The sequence below is a fragment of the Triticum aestivum genome, chromosome 4A (assembly GCF_018294505.1).
Source record: "Triticum aestivum cultivar Chinese Spring chromosome 4A, IWGSC CS RefSeq v2.1, whole genome shotgun sequence".
NCBI lineage: Eukaryota > Viridiplantae > Streptophyta > Magnoliopsida > Poales > Poaceae > Triticum > Triticum aestivum.
Window position 1 is genome coordinate 582,827,823 of NC_057803.1, and position 20,486 is coordinate 582,848,308.

General features: G+C 47.3%; 4 protein-coding genes across 7 annotated transcripts in view; 2 read left to right on the top strand and 2 right to left on the bottom strand.

The window, feature by feature from the left end:
- Positions 1-6,074, top strand: part of LOC123087152 (beta-glucosidase 8) — a 10,563-nt gene extending 4,489 nt beyond the window's left edge. Inside the window, exons 3-11 of the mRNA XM_044509066.1 lie at positions 3,076-3,151; positions 3,223-3,294; positions 3,382-3,469; positions 3,892-4,135; positions 4,529-4,644; positions 4,734-4,951; positions 5,052-5,083; positions 5,204-5,306; positions 5,433-6,074. Of these exons, the coding sequence (XP_044365001.1) occupies positions 3,076-3,151; positions 3,223-3,294; positions 3,382-3,469; positions 3,892-4,135; positions 4,529-4,644; positions 4,734-4,951; positions 5,052-5,083; positions 5,204-5,306; positions 5,433-5,884 (1,401 nt within the window). The 3' untranslated portion in view covers positions 5,885-6,074. The remainder of the gene's footprint in view (positions 1-3,075; positions 3,152-3,222; positions 3,295-3,381; positions 3,470-3,891; positions 4,136-4,528; positions 4,645-4,733; positions 4,952-5,051; positions 5,084-5,203; positions 5,307-5,432) is intronic.
- Positions 6,075-8,805: 2,731 nt separating this feature from the next.
- On the top strand, positions 8,806-13,033 carry LOC123087153 (beta-glucosidase 7). Its single transcript, XM_044509067.1, has 11 exons — positions 8,806-9,170; positions 9,737-9,795; positions 10,327-10,402; positions 10,516-10,587; positions 10,692-10,779; positions 11,152-11,395; positions 11,748-11,863; positions 11,957-12,174; positions 12,269-12,300; positions 12,417-12,519; positions 12,636-13,033. The coding sequence occupies exons 1-11, from the start codon at positions 8,903-8,905 to the stop codon at positions 12,908-12,910; spliced, it is 1,551 nt and encodes a 516-aa protein (XP_044365002.1). The 5' UTR covers positions 8,806-8,902; the 3' UTR covers positions 12,911-13,033.
- A 1,432-nt stretch (positions 13,034-14,465) lies between these two features.
- On the bottom strand, positions 14,466-17,767 carry LOC123087154 (protein ALP1-like). Of its 3 annotated transcripts, none has more exons than XM_044509068.1 (3): positions 17,022-17,752; positions 15,468-15,819; positions 14,466-15,185 (listed from the first exon to the last, which is right to left on the bottom strand). In XM_044509068.1, exons 1-3 carry the CDS (start codon positions 17,480-17,482, stop codon positions 14,580-14,582), a joined length of 1,419 nt encoding a protein of 472 aa, XP_044365003.1. In that variant the 5' UTR covers positions 17,483-17,752; the 3' UTR covers positions 14,466-14,579. The 3 variants fall into 3 exon arrangements, with proteins under 3 accessions (XP_044365003.1, XP_044365005.1, XP_044365004.1); XM_044509070.1 differs by lacking the exon at positions 17,022-17,752 and adding an exon at positions 16,901-16,917 and having other exon boundaries at positions 14,470-15,185; positions 15,468-16,819; XM_044509069.1 differs by lacking the exon at positions 14,466-15,185 and adding an exon at positions 16,594-16,819 and having other exon boundaries at positions 15,468-16,515; positions 16,901-17,767.
- A 956-nt stretch (positions 17,768-18,723) lies between these two features.
- The window catches only part of LOC123087156 (uncharacterized), a 3,676-nt gene continuing 1,913 nt past the window's right edge, over positions 18,724-20,486 (bottom strand). The window contains exons 2-3 of one of the 2 annotated variants that reach the window (XM_044509071.1): positions 19,734-20,085; positions 18,724-19,451 (exon numbers count right to left, since the gene is read on the bottom strand). In XM_044509071.1, coding sequence (XP_044365006.1) covers positions 18,846-19,451; positions 19,734-20,085 — 958 coding nt within the window. In that variant the 3' untranslated portion in view covers positions 18,724-18,845. Of the gene's footprint in view, positions 19,452-19,733; positions 20,481-20,486 lie in introns of those variants that run through there. The other variant, XM_044509072.1, reaches the window with a different exon arrangement.

Consider the following 20,486-nt stretch of genomic DNA (forward strand, 5'->3'; position numbering starts at 1 on the left):
GGGGGGCGAGTATCGCAACCTCAACTCTTTCTTTCAGTCGCTTGGGATAGCTCATCGTTTAGCATGTCCACATACACATCAACAGAATGGTTCAGTCGAACGTAAGCATCGTCATATTGTTGAAGCTGGTCTTACTCTTTTGGCCCATGCATCTGTTCCGTTTCGGTTTTGGAGTGATGCTTTCACCACTGCATGCTTTCTCATCAACCGTACTCCTACTCGTGTTTTAAACATGAAGACTCCCATTGAGGTTCTCCTTAATGAACAACCTGATTATACCTTTCTCAAGGTATTTGGGTGTGCTTGCTGGCCGCATCTTCGTCCATATAACAAGCGCAAGCTTGAGTTTCGTTCTAAGAAGTGTGTTTTTCTTGGCTATAGCTCTCTTCATAAAGGTTACAAATGTCTTCATGTTCCCACTAATCGTGTCTATATATCTCGGGATGTCGTGTTTGATGAGCATGTTTTTCCCTTTGCCAACCTTCCTGTGTCTACTGTCGAACCACCATCCCTGCATTCATCCTCTGTTGCTTCTGACCAATTTGATGATGTTGCATACTCTCCTTTGCTGTTACCTAACCATGGTGCAGGAACCGGACGTGGAGCTCGTTTGGAGCTGTTGGAGGATTCACCATCATCGTCGTCGTCTTCTGGTGGGCACGTCGATCGCCCTATGTTGCATGGCGTCGATTCGCGTGCTCATGCATGGTCACCCGACGAGCCCGTCGCGCCGAGCATCTCCACTGCTCGGTCCGCTACGCCAGCGATCGCCGAGTTTCCAGCGGCTCGGCCTTTTTCGCCAGCGGCCGCCGAGTCGCCCGCGGCTCGACCCGTCACGCCGTCTTCGCCTGCGGCTCGGCCCGTCACGCCGTCTTCGCCCGCGGCTCGGGTCCTCATGTCGCCTTCATCCGCGGATCGGCCCGCGACACCGGCCGCGCCACGGCCCACTATGCCGAGCTCGCCAACGGCCCGGTCTGTGATGCCGGAGTCACCAGCTGCTTCGTCTGCTCTGCCGGTTTCGCCGGTGGGCCGGCCTTCTTCGTCGACCGAGTCCGAGGCTACCGTGACTGGCTCCTCGTCACCGGCTGACTCGTCAACGTCGCCGTCCTCCAGCCCGTTGCAGGCTGCTCCGTCGACCTCGGTGGTTCCTGTGTCCCGACCACATACACGCAGTCGCAGTGGCATTTTCAAACCTAAGGAACGTAAGGATGGTACGGTTGCTTGGTTGGCTGCTTGTTTGACTGCTGCTGTTGCGGATCCATCTTCTGAGCCTCGCTCATATCAGGCTGCCCTGCGCATTCCACATTGGCGAGAGGCTATGGAGCAGGAGTTTCATGCTCTTCTTCGTAACAAGACATGGACTCTCGTTCCTCCACCACCACGGGTAAATGTTATTGACTCAAAATGGGTATTCAAAGTGAAGAAGCATTCGGATGGATCTATTGAGCGTTACAAAGCACGACTTGTTGCTCGCGGTTTTCGGCAGCGTCATGGTCTTGACTATGAGGACACCTTCAGTCCTGTCGTCAAGCCTACCATTATTCGGCTTCTTCTCTCCATTGCTGTTTCTCGTGGTTGGTCACTTCGTCAACTTGATGTGCAGAATGCTTTTCTACATGGATTTTTGGAGGAAGAGGTTTATATGAAACAGCCGCCTGGTTTCTCTGATCCTGATCGTCCTGACTATATCTGTCGTCTTTCCAAAGCACTATATGGTTTGAAGCAAGCTCCTCGTGCCTGGCATGCCCGCCTTGCCTCTGCCCTTCGTGCTCATGGGTTTGTGCCGTCCACTGCTGACACTTCATTATTTCTTCTACAGAAGCCAGAAGTCACTATGTACCTTTTGGTATATGTCGATGATATTATCCTTGTCAGCTCTTCTCAGTATGCTGCTAATGCTCTTGTCTGCTCTCTTGGTGCTGATTTTGCGGTCAAAGATCTTGGGAAGCTTCACTACTTTCTTGGAGTTGAGGTCACTTCTCGTGCTACTGGTCTTGTCCTTACGCAGAAGAAGTACTCCTTGGAGTTGTTACAAAGAGCTGGCATGCTGAAGTGCAAACCGACCACCACACCCATGTCGTCTACCGACAAGATAACAGTTGTTGATGGTGAGCTTTTGTCTCCTGCGGATGCCACAGAGTACAGGAGCATTGTTGGTGGACTTCAGTACTTGACGATCACGAGACCAGATATCTCTTATGCTGTTAACAGGGTTTGTCAGTATCTTCAGGCTCCCAGAGATACTCATTGGGCTGCTGTTAAACGCATTCTTCGTTATGTTCAGTTCACCCTGACATTTGGTATGCATATTCGGCCGACTTCCTCTCGGGTCCTTTCGGCCTTCTCTGATGCAGATTGGGCTGGTAGCCCAGATGACAGGCGATCCACGGGGGGTTATGCAGTATTCTTTGGCTCTAATTTGATCGCCTGGAGTGCTCGGAAACAGGCTACTGTGTCACGTAGCAGTACTGAAGCTGAGTACAAGGTTGTGGCTAATGCTACTGCAGAGATTATTTGGGTGCAGTCTTTGCTTCAGGAGTTGGGTTTGTCTCAACCACAGCCTCCTATTCTTTGGTGTGATAACATCGGTGCTACATACCTTTCTGCAAATCCAGTATTTCATGCCCGAACGAAACACGTTGAAGTTGACTATCACTTTGTACGGGAACGTGTATCGCAGAAGCAACTCCAGATCAAGTTTATCTCATCTAAGGATCAACTTGCAGACATCTTCACTAAGCCTTTACCGCTGCCACAGTTTGAGGCTTGTAGGCGCAATCTTACCCTTCTCAGTTCTTTAGAAAGTGGCTAAGATTGAGGGAGGGTGTTAGACTATGTATAGCTTCTGTACTTATGTACGTATTGTAACACAACCATTATATATAATGAGATAAGCCACCCCTAGAGGGTTGTGCTGGTTCCCCAAAACTTATTGTCTTACAGCGTTGATGTGCACTAAGTCCATTTTGACTACAATTTTGGGAGTCGCAACAATCTGTTGTAAAAATAAATCTGCTGAGTTAAAAAAAGGGATTCTGCCAGACTGATATTCGTTGCCCTTTTATGCCACTGCAGGAGGATGTTGATCTCCTGAAAAGCCTGAATTTCGACGCGTATCGGTTTTCAATCTCATGGTCCAGGATCTTCCCAGGTACATCAAATCTGACTCTTGCTGTATCATCTACTCCAGCTGTTTCTCTGATGCATTTTGGTTTGATTCAGATGGGGAGGGGAAGGTCAACAAAGAAGGTGTAACGTATTACAACAATCTGATAGACTACATCCTTAAGCAAGGTACGGCATCAAAATATCAAATGGAGTAGTTCAATTCTTCAAGTGTTTATGTGAACAGGGCTCACTCCTTATGTCAAAACTGAGCAGGGCTCACCCCTTATGTCAATCTCAACCACTATGATATCCCTCTTGCGCTTCAGAAGAAGTATGATGGCTTTTTAAGCCCAAAGATCGCGTAAGTCACACTAAATATTACTTGTCCCTTTTCACGCACACGCACCTGTCTATTGGTATTGCCTTGCCATTTTGGAGTAATTTACACATTGATAAGGTAGATATTGGACTTTGCCAACATTTTAAACGTATTTAGTCTAGACTTGATTGTTTATAATACAGGATATGCAGGAGAGCTACATTACTTGTATATTAAAGAAAGGTGTTTTCTTCCAAGATTATATAAGAGCAGAAAGAAAAGAAGCTTAACAACCACAATTCTTGACCATGACTGAGTTTTCACTTTCCATTGTGAACATACCAACATAATATGTAATTTCTGTGTATAATTGTTGGTACATATAAGAATGCAACTTCTATGCTTATGACAGTTTTTACATGGGTCAAGGAGCATTAAAACATTTCTCCGTCCTTTTTCTGTAGGAACATATTTGCGGACTATGCTGAATTTTGTTTCAAGACTTATGGTGATCGAATTAAGAACTGGTTCACATTCAATGAGCCAAGGATAGTGGCAGCACTTGGCTTTGATACTGGAACGAATCCCCCTAACAGGTGCACCAAATGCGCTGCCGGTGGGAACTCAGCAACAGAGCCTTACACTGTTGTTCATAACATTCTCTTATCTCATGCTACTGCAGTTGCGAGATACCGCAACAAGTACCAGGTTAGTAACATGGTAGTTTGTATATGTACACAATAATTAGCCTAATTTGTCAGCATAAAGTTTTGGTTGCTTTCTGGAATTAGTTCTGAATGTAATTAAATTCAGTATCTTGCAAAAAATAATCCATGCTATGCCAAGTGGCTAAAGTTTCTTATTAACGTTTTTTTTTCAAAGAAGGATATTCGGCTGCAAGTTTGAAATTCTTTTGCTTTGCCATATGGTTTGTATATGGTAGGGAAAGCATTTTTGTCTACTAAAATAATGTGCTTCTAATATGTGACTATAAGTGTTATGTGCATTTGTAGCGGAAAAGTAAGTATTGAGGCAACTATGTCACATATGTATTTGTATTGCTGTGTACGATCCTGTCATCTGACTTCAGACATAATTTAGGCAAGTCAGAAAGGCAAAGTTGGGATAGTTCTGGACTTCAACTGGTATGAAGCTGCTACCAACTCACCCGCCGACCAAGCAGCAGCTCAAAGGGCTAGGGACTTCCATGTTGGTTGGTAAGACCATGGCAGTAATTCGTCACAAACTTCAGGTTTTCATTTGATGCAATTGCCCTTTATTGAAAAAAATTATGCCGGAAATTCAGGTTTCTTGATCCACTACTGAATGGCCAATACCCGAAGACCATGCAAGATATTGTAAAAGAGAGGTTACCTAGTTTCACACCTGAACAATCCAAGTTAGTCAAGGGCTCTGTAGATTATATTGGGATAAATCAGTACACAGCGACCTACATGGCGGACCAACCAATGCCCCAGCAACCACCAACAAGCTACTCATCAGACTGGCATGTTCAATATATATGTGAGTCGTCAACTTATATGTATGATTCAGGTTTTATAAATATAAATCAATGCAGTTACTCAAGATACATCACTTCTCACCCTCTCCTTTACACATGCAGTTCAGCGAAATGGCGTACCGATTGGACAGAAGGTATGTATAGCCATTTCCTCCTGCAACATCACATTGCAGTTTCTTCTGCCAGCGTTACAAGATTTGACAAGTGCAAAAACTAACAAGCGAGTATCTGGTGGTGTGTCAATTTGTGTGCAGGCGAACTCCAATTGGCTTTACATCGTGCCGACGGGCATGTACGGATGTGTGAACTACATAAGGGAGAAGTACAACAACCCGACGATCATCATATCCGAAAACGGTATTTGAAAAAACGGCCTTATCCTCCTTTGACAACTTGAAAAAACAAACTCTACATGCAACAATGTCCATCAAAACAAATATATACATATATAATACAAATCACGGTGATATGATATGGTGCCAGGAATGGACCAACCCGCGAACCTGACCCGCGAGGAGTTCCTGCACGACGCCTCCAGGGTCGAGTTCTACAAGACGTACCTCGCGGAGCTGAAGAAGGCGATCGACGACGGCGCGAACGTGGTCGGCTACTTTGCGTGGTCGCTCCTCGACAACTTCGAGTGGCTGTCGGGCTACACCTCCAAGTTCGGCATCGTGTACGTCGACTTCACCACCCTCAAGCGGTACCCCAAGGACTCGGCCTACTGGTTCAAGAAGATGCTGCAGGCGTCGGGGCCCGGCTCCTCGAAAGACGGCACGGTTACTTCCGGCGGCACTCAGGCTGGCTCCGGCGTGTCAGGCAGCAACATGGCAGCAGCTGGTGGTTCGGCCACCTCGAGCAGCCCCCGGGTTCTGCTCTCCCTGCTGGTTTGCTTGTATCTGCTTCTTCCCTCCATCTTCATGCTCTCCTTCTAGTGGTGAGTTTATTTTCTCTTGCTGTGGCAGCTAGCTAGCAGTACTTGATAAGCAGTGGACGCCAGCAGCATATTGTCTGTGAAAATGTTCTGCAGCGTAGAGTGTATTGGAACAACCTTGCGCAGTTTCACACTATTGTTTGTGTGCACCCAGATCTGTGGAAATTGAGCCGCGGCTGCCACTTTGGTGATGATCTGCCACTAATGTAAAAGCTCACCGCACCAACAACCTCATCATGGTTACTCACTTGTTCCAATTGAGAAATTAGACAGCTCCCTCACCAGCACCAGTAAAGTCGTCCTCCTTGGAGCAAGGTACCAAAATGTGCCCTTGTTCGTAGAGTTGGTAGTATTGGCACCACTGCCAATCGATGCAATCTTTAATGGAAGAGAACCAACCCTATGTATGTGGATGCAAACGGAGATTCAAAGAGGAGTTGAAGCTTTTGTACTTCTGATGAACTTTTATAATCGACCCAGGTCGTTTTGGCAAAAAAAGAAAAAAGAAAAAAGAAGAGTTGAAGCTCCCATCACACAGAGCAAATTGGATCATGTTTGCATGTCAAACATTGTGTCCTAGTTGTGGAGAGAAGGGAACGAGAGGAAACTAGGGAGAGAAGTTATGTCAGATCTGAGAATAAGACCGCGTAGGGACGTGTTAAAAGTCATCTCTTCATTAACATATTACTTGCCTCTCTTTTTCTTTAGTTGATATGCCACCTCAGTATTGACCTATAAGACTTCTTTCAGTGTTTGGTGAGATGCTAAGTGCGTTAAAAGGCTTAACAACTAATCTTTTCAGTGCATATGTGTTTAGTTTTTTTAGCTAAACTTCTTTTATTTAATTGTTTAGAAACTAATCGATTTCATGCATTGATTGGCAAGCATTCTGCATAGGGGAAAATATATGGTGCTATCGGCCCTTAGGTGATACCATGATATGGGCTTCTGGAAGTCGTTGGATCTCAGATCCAATGGCATTTAAGAAGTTGTACATGCGCACAATCTAGTAGTTTTTTTATGCCGTTGCACCGTAGTTATCTATCTATGCTTTGGAACTATGTAAAATATCTATGTATCGTTTATCTATGAATGTAAAATATCTATTGGAAAAGGCACAAGGATTTTTTCTCTATGTGCATGCGATAGCGCATGCTGCATTTTAGCACGGCGCGCGCGCTGCATTTTGGCGCGGCTGTTGGAGCCAGCGCTGCCGGCCGCGCAAAACCAGGCGAAAGGCGCGCGGCAAAGTAGTTTTTAGCGCGTGGCGCGTAGCGCGGCTGTTGGAGATGCTCTAAATCGACTAATAAGTTCGGGAAGGCCCCTGTCACACCGGCCAGCCATCGAGGCCACACGCTGATCCACGAGCAGCAGTCCAAAAAGATCAACCATCGTCCTCCGATCCAACAACGTAAGCAGAGGAGGGCTACCGCCCACCTCCGCCAGCCAACTGCCACGACAGAGACGGCCGCCCACAGCCCTTGCCTCAGAGAGGAACAAATCGATCCTCCGCCGCATCCACGCCAAGCGCACACCGCCATCACATCCGCCCGTCCCGCGTCAACCTTGACGGTCAACCATCACATCCACCCCTCCCACGTCAACCCCATCGAGCGGGGGACGAATAGGCGCCAGTGTTGTCAATGTTGACCAGGCTTCGCCTGGGCGCGCCCCCTAATGACGGTGAGGGATGAGAAGGAAGGGGGAAGCGGTGGCCAACCTGCCTAGTGTACGCATCACCGACTGGTGCTGGTGCAGCTCAGAGCCCCAGGTCACACCTCTGAGGCATGGAGGTAGAAGCCGGCTGGTGAAGAGCCCCACGTTTTTCCAAGACCAGGCAGCAAGCCTATCGGCGTGGAAGCGACCGTGGCGGCGACCGGTGAGCGAGGACGCCGAGCTTGGGTCATTGCCGACGGCGAAGGCGAGGGGGGTGGCGTGGTCGTGGGGGTGCTACGACGGTGGCGAAAACAGTCCGCCAACGCCGGCAAGAGCGGTCGTCGAGTGCGGCGTGCTGCCAGGGAAGGTTTATGGGTCCGGGCGGTGGCCTGGGCAGCGTCCAACCGGCCGGAACTAGGGACAGCGGCGAGGGGCGGGGGTGGCCAGGTGTGTTGGCCGTTGGACGTTGTGCCACCGACTGGCGGGCCAGGGGCAGGACAAGGATGGGCGTCGCGCGTCCGCTCCGTGTCCACGCCGACGTAAAACTGGCTCAAATCTGGGCCTGAAATAGGTCACGCGCGGACAAAAAATAGGACGCTTGTCCATTTGAGTGGGGCACCGATTTGTATCCGTTTCAAGCCAAACAAATTACGCGCCGACAGTTTTGCGTCGGCGCGATGGACTTGCTCTTTACCTGTGCTGCCGTGACCATGTGCAAGGTTTCACCCGCAGCATGTGTCCGATCTGTACCAACCTACCTGGCGCCTGCCTAGTGTAGGCAGCACCGACCGGCGCCGGTGCAGCCGTGCAGCTCAGAGCCCCAGTCCAGCTCCGAGGTTTCCCGTGCACGGCGGTGGACACCGAACGCACGCGCGCACGGACCGCGACATGTTCGCCGCCGCCTGGCTCGGGGCTCGCACCTCCGCCATCCTCCACACTCCCACATGCCGCGTCACATGGCCGATCCCCGGCCGGAGGAAGGCCCCGCCACGTGACGCTCCCCGACAGGCGTGAACTGGCCACCATTAATCATTCCGGCCGGCCACGCCTCGTCACCGCCTCCATCCTTCCCCCCGTAGACCGTCCGTCGCCTGGTCCTGGGACACCGTGACCCACGCGGCCGTGCCAGCCAGTGGACTACTCCAGCACGCCCGTGCCGCCAGCCTCGACCACGCGCGCGCACCGCCAGAAAAGATGCCCTCCGCCCCGCCCCGCCCCACCGCGCCGGCAATTATTAGGCAGGACGCGCCCACAAACACTACTTGAAGAGCGTGCCGCTGCTCTGGCATCACTAGCGAGCAGCGAGCTGCCAGTCGCAGGCCAGTGGGTGGGTGCGAACTGAAGGGGCTCTGCGTCTCGTGCCATGGCGGGGGAGATGGCCGCGAGGTCGGCGAGCCGCGTGCTGCTGCTGCTGCTGCTGGCGCTGGCGCTGGTGGCGGCGTGCCATGGAGTGGGAGCCGCGGCCGCGGGGGCGTCGCCGCGCCGGCCCAACTGGCTGGGCGGCCTGAGCCGGGCGTCCTTCCCCAAGGGCTTCGTCTTCGGGACGGCCACGTCGGCGTACCAGGTGGAGGGCATGGCCGCCGGCGGCGGCCGCGGGCCTTCCATCTGGGACGCGTTCGCCCACGTCCCAGGTGAGATTCGCCCGTCTCCTCTGTCTCTTGCTTAGCACCAGCGCCTTACCAGTGGTTTTTCCTTAACGCCTGTGAGCTGCTCAGCACTAGTTCCGATTCGAACATATGCCAAGGACAAAAAAATCACTTATTATGTACTACCTCTGTTTGTTTTTATAAGACGTTTTAGACTTTCAGACACTGTTTAAAAACAGCACAAAGCAAGTTGTCTGAACGTCTTGTAAAAACAAACGGAGGGAGTACGAATGCTGGAGAACGATTAATTCTGTCTTGATCGATAGTACTGCTCATTGTTTGATGATTGTATATATAAAGACCTATGCATCTTTTGCTTGTGCGTAGATAGGTGAGTAAACACTCAACGTGCTGCTAGAATTTAAACTTAGATCCCAAGTGCATTCTTCTTCGACCTCTCATCCATCCACACTACTCCCTCCATTCACTTTTGTAAGTCCTTTTAGACAGCTCAAAATAGGCTGTTTTACATATTGTCTGAAATGTCTTGAAGGTCTTATAAAAGTGAACAGAGGGAGTAACATTTTTCTTGTTTGTGTTGCAACGAGCAGGCAACATTGCGGGCAATCAAAATGCAGACGTTACTACGGATCAGTACCATCGCTACAAGGTACTCTACTGCCACATCCGAAGCAAACAGAGGCGCATCTTTTAGTGTTAGAAATCATAATGACCTCCATGTCAGAAATTAGTTGAAATCTCTATTCCTTTTACTGCTGCTCCTCTGGGACCTTTATAACACCGTGCAAGACGTAGATACTCCCTCCGTCCCATTATGTCAAAAAAATTATGGGACGGAGTAGTACCATATTTTGTTTGTCAATAGAAGCTAATTGGTGGCAATGTCCATCTTCATTTGGTCAGTGAAGTGATGGCTGACCAAGCTTTCTCCAAGTGAAATACCTGTACCCATTCAAAATTACACTGCAGAGATAACATTTCACAAAAATTGAGCCGATTGACATCTCCCGGCGCAGTACTAATTGTAAACACTACAAAATCACAGCTGCATATATCACAGTTCACAAAAGTTGAGCTGGTTGACATATCCCGGTGCAGTACTAATTGTTAACATTCACACTACAACTGTCAGAGAAAGAACTCCCAGGGCCTTATGATATGTTCTTTTATGTTGGCACAGGAAGATGTTAATCTCATGAAAGGATTAAACTTCGATGCCTACCGGTTTTCTATCTCATGGTCCAGAATCTTCCCAGGTAATTCTGAATTTGGCTGGAACCGTAGCATGCTAAATGCTAATACATAACTCCAATATTATTCTGAATGAAACACAAGAGTTAGCACCCTTATGCATCTTTGACTTACGCAGATGGTGACGGAAAAGTTAACCAAGAAGGCGTCGCGTATTACAATAATCTGATAAACTACCTTCTTCAGAAAGGTATAGTATTTCCCTTTTTGCGCGCAACTAAGCATGTATTTCAACCTGTGAAACTAACATGGGAACCTGAATGCTATCTGAATGTTTACATGGAAACTAAGCAGGCATTACTCCTTATATCAATCTTTACCACTACGATCTCCCTCTTGCACTTGAGAAGAAGTATGGAGGCTGGTTAAATGCTAAGACAGTGTAAGTCAAACTAATATTCTAGTATCTTTCTATGTACTCATGTGTTACATTTACCTTCTCACTTTGGAGTACTTGTAGTTTGGAATTAGAAACTAGCATATATACTGAGAAAGCTAAAATGGTTTAGACAAATTACCAGTTACTCTGTGACTCTGTGTACAGTAATAATTGTCTAAAGTGACTTTGCGTATTGAGCATGAAGATTATGCATGTGCAAGTTTCTGTATGTTTACCCGAAAGTAAAATGCACAACATATAAGCACTATATGTTTATCTAGGTAAATACAGCATGCTATATCTCGTATGTACCTCTGATATGAAAGGTTGAACAATGAGCAGTGCATGACTATCTTCATAATATTTGTTCTGTAGGGGACTATTTGCAGACTACGCTGACTTTTGTTTTAAGACCTTCGGCGATCGTGTAAAGCACTGGTTTACATTCAACGAACCAAGGATTGTTGCGCTTCTTGGTTACGATGTAGGGTCGAATCCTCCTCAGAGGTGCAGCAAATGCGCTGCCGGTGGCAACTCAGCAACAGAGCCTTACATCGTTGCTCACAATTTTCTCTTAGCACATGGTTATGCAGTTGCAAGATACCGGACTAAGTATCAGGTATTTTTCTACTTGAACCTTAAATTATACTAGGCTCAGCCTTCAGGAGTGTAGTTTGAATTATTTTTTTCTTACAAAATCAAGTGTGACAGGCAGGGTCAATCTGCATTAATTGTGGAACAATGCCCGCCCAACATGATTTATTTTATTTTTCCGGCCAAAAAATCATGGTCTATTTTCTATTATTGTGTATATATCCACAAATGTATTAGTATTATTTCCCAAATCCATTGGGCATGCAAGTGATAAAAATCTTGAAATATCAGATATGTATGATTTGTGGTGAACTGAACACCATTCTGTATAAACTGATGGTAGAATAGTATCTGAATAAAAATTTAAAAAAATGCAGGCAGCTCAGAAGGGGAAGGTTGGAATAGTTCTGGACTTCAACTGGTACGAGGCTCTTACCAACTCAACTGAAGACCAAGCAGCGGCTCAAAGAGCCAGGGACTTCCATGTTGGCTGGTAAGCCATACTAGCATCCTCTGACAAAGCATTTCAGATAGATAAACAAAATATATACCGATGCTTATACCATCAACGTTGCATTGGATGCAGGTTTGTCGACCCGCTGATAAACGGGCATTACCCGCAGATAATGCAAGACCTTGTGAAAGAGAGGTTGCCCAGGTTCACTCCCGATGAAGCTAAATTGGTCAAGGGCTCAGCAGACTACATTGGGATCAACCAGTACACGGCTAGCCTGATGAAGGGCCAGAAATTGACGCAGCAGACGCCGACCAGCTACTCAGCCGATTGGCAGGTTACCTATGCCTGTGAGTTTCTTGTCTTAAGCTCTAGGTTTTACACCATTGCATTCCGATGAATGTTGTTGGTTCACCCCTTTAGTCATTGCCGAAATTTTTGCAGTTGAGAGAAATGGCAAACCGATTGGACCAAAGGTATGTAGTAGGCTCTTAGCTGCAACCTTTTTCAGCTCTTTTTTCTCAGACCATATTTGCACCGTTGGGTTGAAAATTGACATGATCAATCCTCGTCGATGCGTGAACTCTCGCAGGCGAATTCTAACTGGCTTTACATCGTGCCGTCGGGGATGTACGGGTGCGTGCACTACCTCAGCCAGAAGTATGGAAACCCAGCTATTGTCATAACCGAAAACGGTACTGGATAAATACTTCATCTTTTTTTGAAGCTCTATATCATCTTTGCTCGGTATCATGCCTCTCCTTCATCTTGTCATGCACATATCATAACCTTGTTATCATCATGTTGCCAGGAATGGATCAGCCGGGGGGCCTCACCCGCGACCAGTACTTGCGGGACGCGACGAGGGTCCGGTACTACCGGAGCTACCTCGGCGAGCTGAAGAAGGCCATCGACGGCGGCGCCAACGTCCTCGGCTACTTCGCGTGGTCTCTCCTCGACAACTTCGAGTGGATCTCCGGCTACTCCTCCAAGTTCGGCATCGTCTACGTCGACTTCAACAGCCCCAACCTGTACCGGCACCCCAAGGCGTCGGCCTACTGGTTCAGAGACCTTCTGCAACACTGATGTTGTCATCATCATCATCACCATGATCATTCTGAGTTTGTGCCTACTGTTGTTCGAATGGAACCATAATTCAGACTGCTACCAGATGGAAATAAAAGTTGGCATGATATTTTGAGTGTTGCATTTGTGTTCTTCGCCGATCGGCAAATTTAGCCAGGTGAACAAACGCCCCAAAATTAGGCAGTGCGGCCCATGGCCTCCTAGAGGAAAAAACGAGCTCATTCGGCTCTGTCCGCTGGCTAAGTTTGTCTTCCTCCGCTGTGGCCTCCCTCAGCCCAAGGAAGGATCACGGCGAAACATGCATGAGCGAGGCGCGCGCCACTTTGCATGCCAGCCTCGACAGCACACGTACGCGCAGCCCCATCTCCACGGTCCTAAGCTCCGCCGGCGCAGCATCGTCGTCGTCGTTGTCGTCGCCGTCCTGGCCGCGGGGCCGGTGAAGGTCGTCGTCCTCGCCGTCTTGATCGCCGCGGTGGTGGCGACCAGCTACTTCCTCCGGTACCGGTGCCCCCGCCTGCCGTCGCCGTTCCTGCCGGGCGCCGCGCCGAAGCTGCTGATCGTGGTGACCAACGAGCAGCAGGTGGGCGAGGAGCTGGACATGGCGGACGGCAACGTGCAGCTGCTGTGCCACGGCTACAGCGAGCACAACCTGAGCGCGCCGGTCTGGTCGGAGCGGGCCGAGATCCCCAGCGCGGAGGAGGCGCGCATGTCGATCCCGGCGGTGCGCGGCGACGAGGTGTTCGAGGTGCTCTGCTCCTACCGCGGCGCCAACCTGTGCTGGGCGCACGGCGTGCGCATCTTCTGGAACCCCGGCCACGACGTGCTCCTCTGCAGGGAGGACGGCGGCGGGTGCAAGGTCCGGTTCCGGGAGGACGGCGGCGTGGAGAAGCAGTACGGGACGCTGGGCAGCAGCCACGGGATGGAGACGCAGCCGCCCATGTTCCTCGGCTTCGCGCCGGACTTCGACAACGCCAGGGACGGCGGCTGCGCCTCGTCCAGCTGCGTCGGCAGGACCGTCAACCGGGTCATCGGCGAGGAGAGCTGCTGCGACGACTCCTGCGGCGGGTGGGAGAAGGCAAACCCAAAGACGTCGTCCTGATGACGATCCTCCATTGTAGAATACCTTCCTGGTTTCTTTTTTCCTGTATGTATGATGTTGATGATGTAGAGGCTGATTGGTTTGCAGCCAATTTTTGGCATGCCAATTGTTGGCAAGCCTATTTTTGGCAAAGCTGGAAGTTGCCAACATTTGGCATGTTTGGCTATCAATTGGTTGGTTGCCAGTTTTTCGCCAATATTTAGCAAAAAAACATGTGTCTATCAATTGGTTTGTTACCAAATATGCATAACTCGTCCCGACAAGTAATTTGTTACCTAAGCAAGCCAATACATAATTTACACGCCAGGTCATACCATGGGCATAATTTACTAATTTAGAAGCATCTTCATAGCACTGCAATATTGCAATGTAGCATGCACAAGGCCATCCACCATCAAGTAATTTCTTACAAACTAGCTTAATTCAGATTTGTGCTACAGCAATGCATTACAAAAGGTAAGACCCTCTAAACACCCTTAGAGCACAGGAATCCACTTAGCATAAGTGCATGGAAAGCAGCTAAGTAGACTACAAAAGCACTTGCCAAAAGAAAGCCACCAAACATGTCATTCAGATTGATGGATCAGCAGTTGCGCGATCTTTGCCGTCGTACTTGTGCGCGAAATAATCAAGGACCCAAGCATTAAAAGTCTGGTCGCTAGCACAATTCAGGAAACCACGGAAAACTTCTTGTTCTGGCTTAGCAAGATAGGTTGCTAACTCAATTTTCTCATTTGCTGGGAGAGTTAGCGACTCAATGTGCTTCCAAAGATTGGCATTAGGGTCTGTAGCTGCTATTGGCTGAATAGGGGCGGCAGATTTCACAGTTTCAGCAAGACTCACAATGCTCGCTGCCACATCATCATCTAACACTCTGGCTCGACGCGCCTTGACCTTTGGTTTCTTCTTATGTGGTGCTTTAACATGCTTGCGCTTCAGATTTGAGCTAGTGCCTTCTGCTGGACTGTTGGGTGCAATCATGTCAGAATCACTAAGACCTTGTTCAGCAGTGGATGTGTGGCTGCTTGTTTCACTACTACCATCAGATTCCACATTCTCACTTGCATTATTCACATCAATAGCAAGTGAGCCATCCGCATGAGATGAGTCACTAAACAGTTCTTCCAAGAGATGATAAAACTTGATGGAATGAGTAAGGTAGTTAAATTTTATTTTCTGCAACATAAACCAAAGCATATCAATGCAATAAATTGTTTGAGTAGTCTGGTCAATTTAAAAGCACAACAATGATTATAAAACAAGTGTATAACTGGTGGAGACCATATAATCTATGTAAGTGAATATTTTGACAGTGGTAAATGCAAAACAGGAATATCTATTAACACTGGCATGCCATTTTCAAATTAAAAACTAGCTAATCAGTTTAGCAAAAACAAGAATGATCGCATAGAGAACTATAAATCATGCAAATAGAAAGGTGAGCTGGAGCGAACTTACGCCAAGCTTGCTTGGTGATTTCTCTGACTTGTCAATGTTAAATTTGTTAAGTACTTTATCGAAGCCATATCCACTCCTCCCCTTTGCTAGCTTTATCCACTTCCATTTCTCCTTGAATGACCTAAAGTGTCGATCAACTTGTTTCGCTGTAGCTGTAATTCCAAACTTGTCATTCAAATCATTAGCACATTGTAGATGGTGTTGTGCCTTCCACTTGAAGGTTGGTGGCTTGTCCCTTTGCTTCTCGATATACCACTCAAGCATATACTTGGTACAATCATCACTCCATGACATGTAATTATCACGAGAGCGAGCAACCTCACGCTTGGCACCTTCTTTTTGCTCACCCATTCTATAAATGAAGGTCAGAAGTCAATATGCTATTATGTCAGCGAATATACAAGGGTTTCAGCACAAGCAGACAATCCATACATTACCCAACAGTACATTCCAAAATAAAAGTACAGTTGCACAATACATGGAAAAGAAAATTACAGAGCTAGATTAACACAAAATGTCTAAACTGCTAAATGAGGGAAATGTACTACAGCAAGGTAGTTTCAAATGGTACTAGCACTACTCCCGCTGTCCGAAGCATCATTGTTCGCCAATCTCTCTCTATCATTCCACATCTGTTGGGCAATCGAATCACGCTTGGCTGCCCACTCGCGTACATCACTCTCTCGGTCGGAGACACGATTGCTACTCCTTGGCAGGTGGTTGTACCAAGTCGGTTCGTCATCTACAAACTCACCGGGTCCGTTGTCTAAAATCCAGTTGTGAATGACGCAACAAGCAATAACCACCTTGGGTTGTGATTTCAAGGGTACGAAAGGTCTATTACTAAGAATCTTGAAACGATTCTTAATAGCTGCAAAGGCTCGCTCGACCGTTGTCCTCAGTGAGGAATGACGGTGGTTGAACAGCTCTTTTGGAGAGGTTGGACGATTCGGACCATGGAACTCCTGCAGATGATAGCGAACACCTCGATAGGGTGGCAATATGCCCCGCCTGGTGGCATACCCAGCATCAGCCAAATAAAATTTTCCTACATACATAGTGGAATACCACCTTAAGTTAATTTACTATGTTTAGACTAAACAACATTTTTTAAATGTGCAATTACCTTCTGGAATTTTGAGACCGTTTGGTCGAGATAGGGCATCATGCAATACAGCAGAATCATGAGTAGATCCCTCCCACCCTGCTAGAACATACGTGAATCTAAGATCGAAATCCACGGCAGCTAGGACATTCTGTGTGGGATATGGCTTGCGGCCCCTAAACCTGTCCACATATTTTGAAGGCACACGTGCCCTAATATGGGTGCCATCTAGTGCCCCTATACATCCCTAGAAAAAAAATTAAACGTGTGTGAATTAGAATGAACTTAGTTTGGAAATTAACTAGTATAACACACTGGTTAGAGTTACCTCAAAGTAGGGATAAAATTTGTTTGGGTTGGTAGTGACCTTAGCATGTGTATCTGTAGACCGAGTGCAGATTATTTCACGGGCTAACTTCACAAGGGCACATAGGACGATGTTAAAATACCTACTCACTGTCTCTTCAGATCGCCACAATGCAAATCCTACAGAGGAATGAGTGTGATATTGCCCAACAATTTTCAGAAACATAGCTAGCTGCTCCTCTACGGACACATGAATTGTGTCAGCCAAAAGCTTTTTGTCCCTAAGGTGAGCACACAGCTTGTAGAAAACGGCCGGATACATCCTGAGCTGGCGCAAACACGTCCTTTCCGAGGTGTCGATCAGTCTAATTAGTTCAGTACTCCTCCAAATATCTCTCTTGACAAGTGGACCATACTTGACACGTTTAGCTCTATTCTTCCTCTCTTTTTTCTTGCTCCACCAAAGGACCAACATTACAAAAAGGACAAGTAGTGTGCGTTGCCTCCACATACAGTAATATAGATATTGTTGTTGAGAATTATCCATCTGAGTAAAGATAAGATGCATAAGCATAAAAGAAAATGGAAAAGCAATGCAAAGCATGTACAAGCAGATAGTAAATAATTTGTCAATATATATAAAAAATTCAACCAAAGCTGTGTGACTTCTGTTGTCAAAAGCAAGATGATACTGCTCTGTCTTTCAGGCCCTCAAATAAATTAGAAGAGTATTAGGTGTCAGCCCTCCCACCGTGGCAGTAGAAAAGTATGAGGGCACATGGTGTACTGATATGCTAGCATCAATTAGTTTAGCATAATCTTTAAGCAAGGTATTTAGCTTCAGATTTAAGCAGATGGAAGGTACTAAAATAACTCTGAACCGTGCCTGAATCCTGTACCAAGTACAAGACAGATTTTAGCATAATCTTTAAGCAAGGTATTTGGCTAGCCGCGTGCGCATCTGGTCGGAGCGGGCCGAGATCCCCAGCGCGGAGGAGGCGCGCATGTCGATCCCGGCGGTGCGCGGCGACGAGGTGTTCGAGGTGCTCTGCTCCTACCGCGGCGCCAACCTGTGCTGGGCGCACCGCGTGCGCATCTTCTGGAACCCCGGCCACGACGTGCTCCTCTGCAGGGAGGACGGCGGCGGGTGCAAGGTCCGGTTCCGGGAGGACGGCGGCGTGGAGAAGCAGTACGGGACGCTGGGCAGCAGCCACGGGATGGAGACGCAGCCGCCCATGTTCCTCGGCTTCGCGCCGGACTTCGACAACGCCAGGGACGGCGGCTGCGCCTCGTCCAGCTGCGTCGGCAGGACCGTCAACCGGGTCATCGGCGAGGAGAGCTGCTGCGACGACTCCTGCGGCGGGTGGGAGAAGGCAAACCCAAAGACGTCGTCCTGATGACGATCCTCCATTGTAGAATACCTTCCTGGTTTCTTTTTTCCTGTATGTATGATGTTGATGATGTAGAGGCTGATTGGTTTGCAGCCAATTTTTGGCATGCCAATTGTTGGCAAGCCTATTTTTGGCAAAGCTGGAAGTTGCCAACATTTGGCATGTTTGGCTACCAATTGGTTGGTTGCCAGTTTTTCGCCAATATTTGGCAAAAAAACATGTGTCTATCAATTGGTTTGTTACCAAATATGCATAACTCGTCCCGACAAGTAATTTGTTACCTAAGCAAGCCAATACATAATTTACACGCCAGGTCATACCATGGGCATAATTTACTAATTTAGAAGCATCTTCATAGCACTGCAATATTGCAACGTAGCATGCACAAGGCCATCCACCATCAAGTAATTTCTTACAAACTAGCTTAATTCAGATTTGTGCTACAGCAATGCATTACAAAAGGTAAGACCCTCTAAACACCCTTAGAGCACAGGAATCCACTTAGCATAAGTGCATGGAAAGCAGCTAAGTAGACTACAAAAGCACTTGCCAAAAGAAAGCCACCAAACATGTCATTCAGATTGATGGATCAGCAGTTGCGCGATCTTTGCCGTCGTACTTGTGCGCGAAATAATCAAGGACCCAAGCATTAAAAGTCTGGTCGCTAGCACAATTCAGGAAACCACGGAAAACTTCTTGTTCTGGCTTAGCAAGATAGGTTGCTAACTCAATTTTCTCATTTGCTGGGAGAGTTAGCGACTCAATGTGCTTCCAAAGATTGGCATTAGGGTCTGTAGCTGCTATTGGCTGAATAGGGGCGGCCGATTTCACAGTTTCAGCAAGACTCACAATGCTCGCTGCCACATCATCATCTAACACTCTGGCTCGACGCGCCTTGACCTTTGGTTTCTTCTTATGTGGTGCTTTAACATGCTTGCGCTTCAAATTTGAGCTAGTGCCTTCTGCTGGACTGTTGGGTGCAATCATGTCAGAATCACTAAGACCTTGTTCAGCAGTGGATGTGTGGCTGCTTGTTTCACTACTACCATCAGATTCCACATTCTCACTTGCATTATTCACATCAATAGCAAGTGAGCCATCCGCATGAGATGAGTCACTAAACAGTTCTTCCAAGAGATGATAAAACTTGATGGAATGAGTAAGGTAGTTAAATTTTATTTTCTGCAACATAAACCAAAGCATATCAATGCAATAAATTGTTTGAGTAGTCTGGTCAATTTAAAAGCACAACAATGATTATAAAACAAGTGTATAACTGGTGGAGACCATATAATCTATGTAAGTGAATATTTTGACAGTGGTAAATGCAAAACAGGAATATCTATTAACACTAGCATGCCATTTTCAAATTAAAAACTAGATAATCAGTTTAGCAAAAACAAGAATGATCGCATAGAGAACTATAAATCATGCAAATAGAAAGGTGAGCTGGAGCGAACTTACGCCAAGCTTGCTTGGTGATTTCTCTGACTTGTCAATGTTAAATTTGTTAAGTACTTTATCGAAGCCATATCCACTCCTCCCCTTTGCTAGCTTTATCCACTTCCATTTCTCCTTGAATGACCTAAAGTGTCGATCAACTTGTTTCGCTGTAGCTGTAATTCCAAACTTGTCATTCAAATCATTAGCACATTGTAGATGGTGTTGTGCCTTCCACTTGAAGGTTGGTGGCTTGTCCCTTTGCTTCTCGATATACCACTCAAGCATATACTTGGTACAATCATCACTCCATGACATGTAATTATCACGAGAGCGAGCAACCTCACGCTTGGCACCTTCTTTTTGCTCACCCATTCTATAAATGAAGGTCAGAAGTCAATATGCTATTATGTCAGCGAATATACAAGGGTTTCAGCACAAGCAGACAATCCATACATTACCCAACAGTACATTCCAAAATAAAAGTACAGTTGCACAATACATGGAAAAGAAAATTACAGAGCTAGATTAACACAAAATGTCTAAACTGCTAAATGAGGGAAATGTACTACAGCAAGGTAGTTTCAAATGGTACTAGCACTACTCCCGCTGTCCGAAGCATCATTGTTCGCCAATCTCTCTCTATCATTCCACATCTGTTGGGCAATCGAATCACGCTTGGCTGCCCACTCGCGTACATCACTCTCTCGGTCGGAGACACGATTGCTACTCCTTGGCAGGTGGTTGTACCAAGTCGGTTCGTCATCTACAAACTCA

What these genes read in the sequence shown, in the direction of transcription:
- LOC123087154 (XM_044509068.1), bottom strand. Translation starts at nt 17,482, where the DNA reads ATGCTTTGCATTGCTTTTCCATTTTCTTTTATGCTTATGCATCTTATC. An exon ending in TCTGAAGAGACAGTGAGTAG is followed by an intron (nt 15,820 to 17,021) that starts GTATTTTAACAT and finishes CTTCATTTATAG; the next exon opens with AATGGGTGAGCAAAAAGAAG. An exon ending in AATCACCAAGCAAGCTTGGC is followed by an intron (nt 15,186 to 15,467) that starts GTAAGTTCGCTC and finishes TTTATGTTGCAG; the next exon opens with AAAATAAAATTTAACTACCT.
- LOC123087153 (XM_044509067.1), top strand. Translation starts at nt 8,903, where the DNA reads ATGGCGGGGGAGATGGCCGCGAGGTCGGCGAGCCGCGTGCTGCTGCTG. An exon ending in AAACTACCTTCTTCAGAAAG is followed by an intron (nt 10,588 to 10,691) that starts GTATAGTATTTC and finishes GAAACTAAGCAG; the next exon opens with GCATTACTCCTTATATCAAT. An exon ending in TATTGTCATAACCGAAAACG is followed by an intron (nt 12,520 to 12,635) that starts GTACTGGATAAA and finishes TCATGTTGCCAG; the next exon opens with GAATGGATCAGCCGGGGGGC.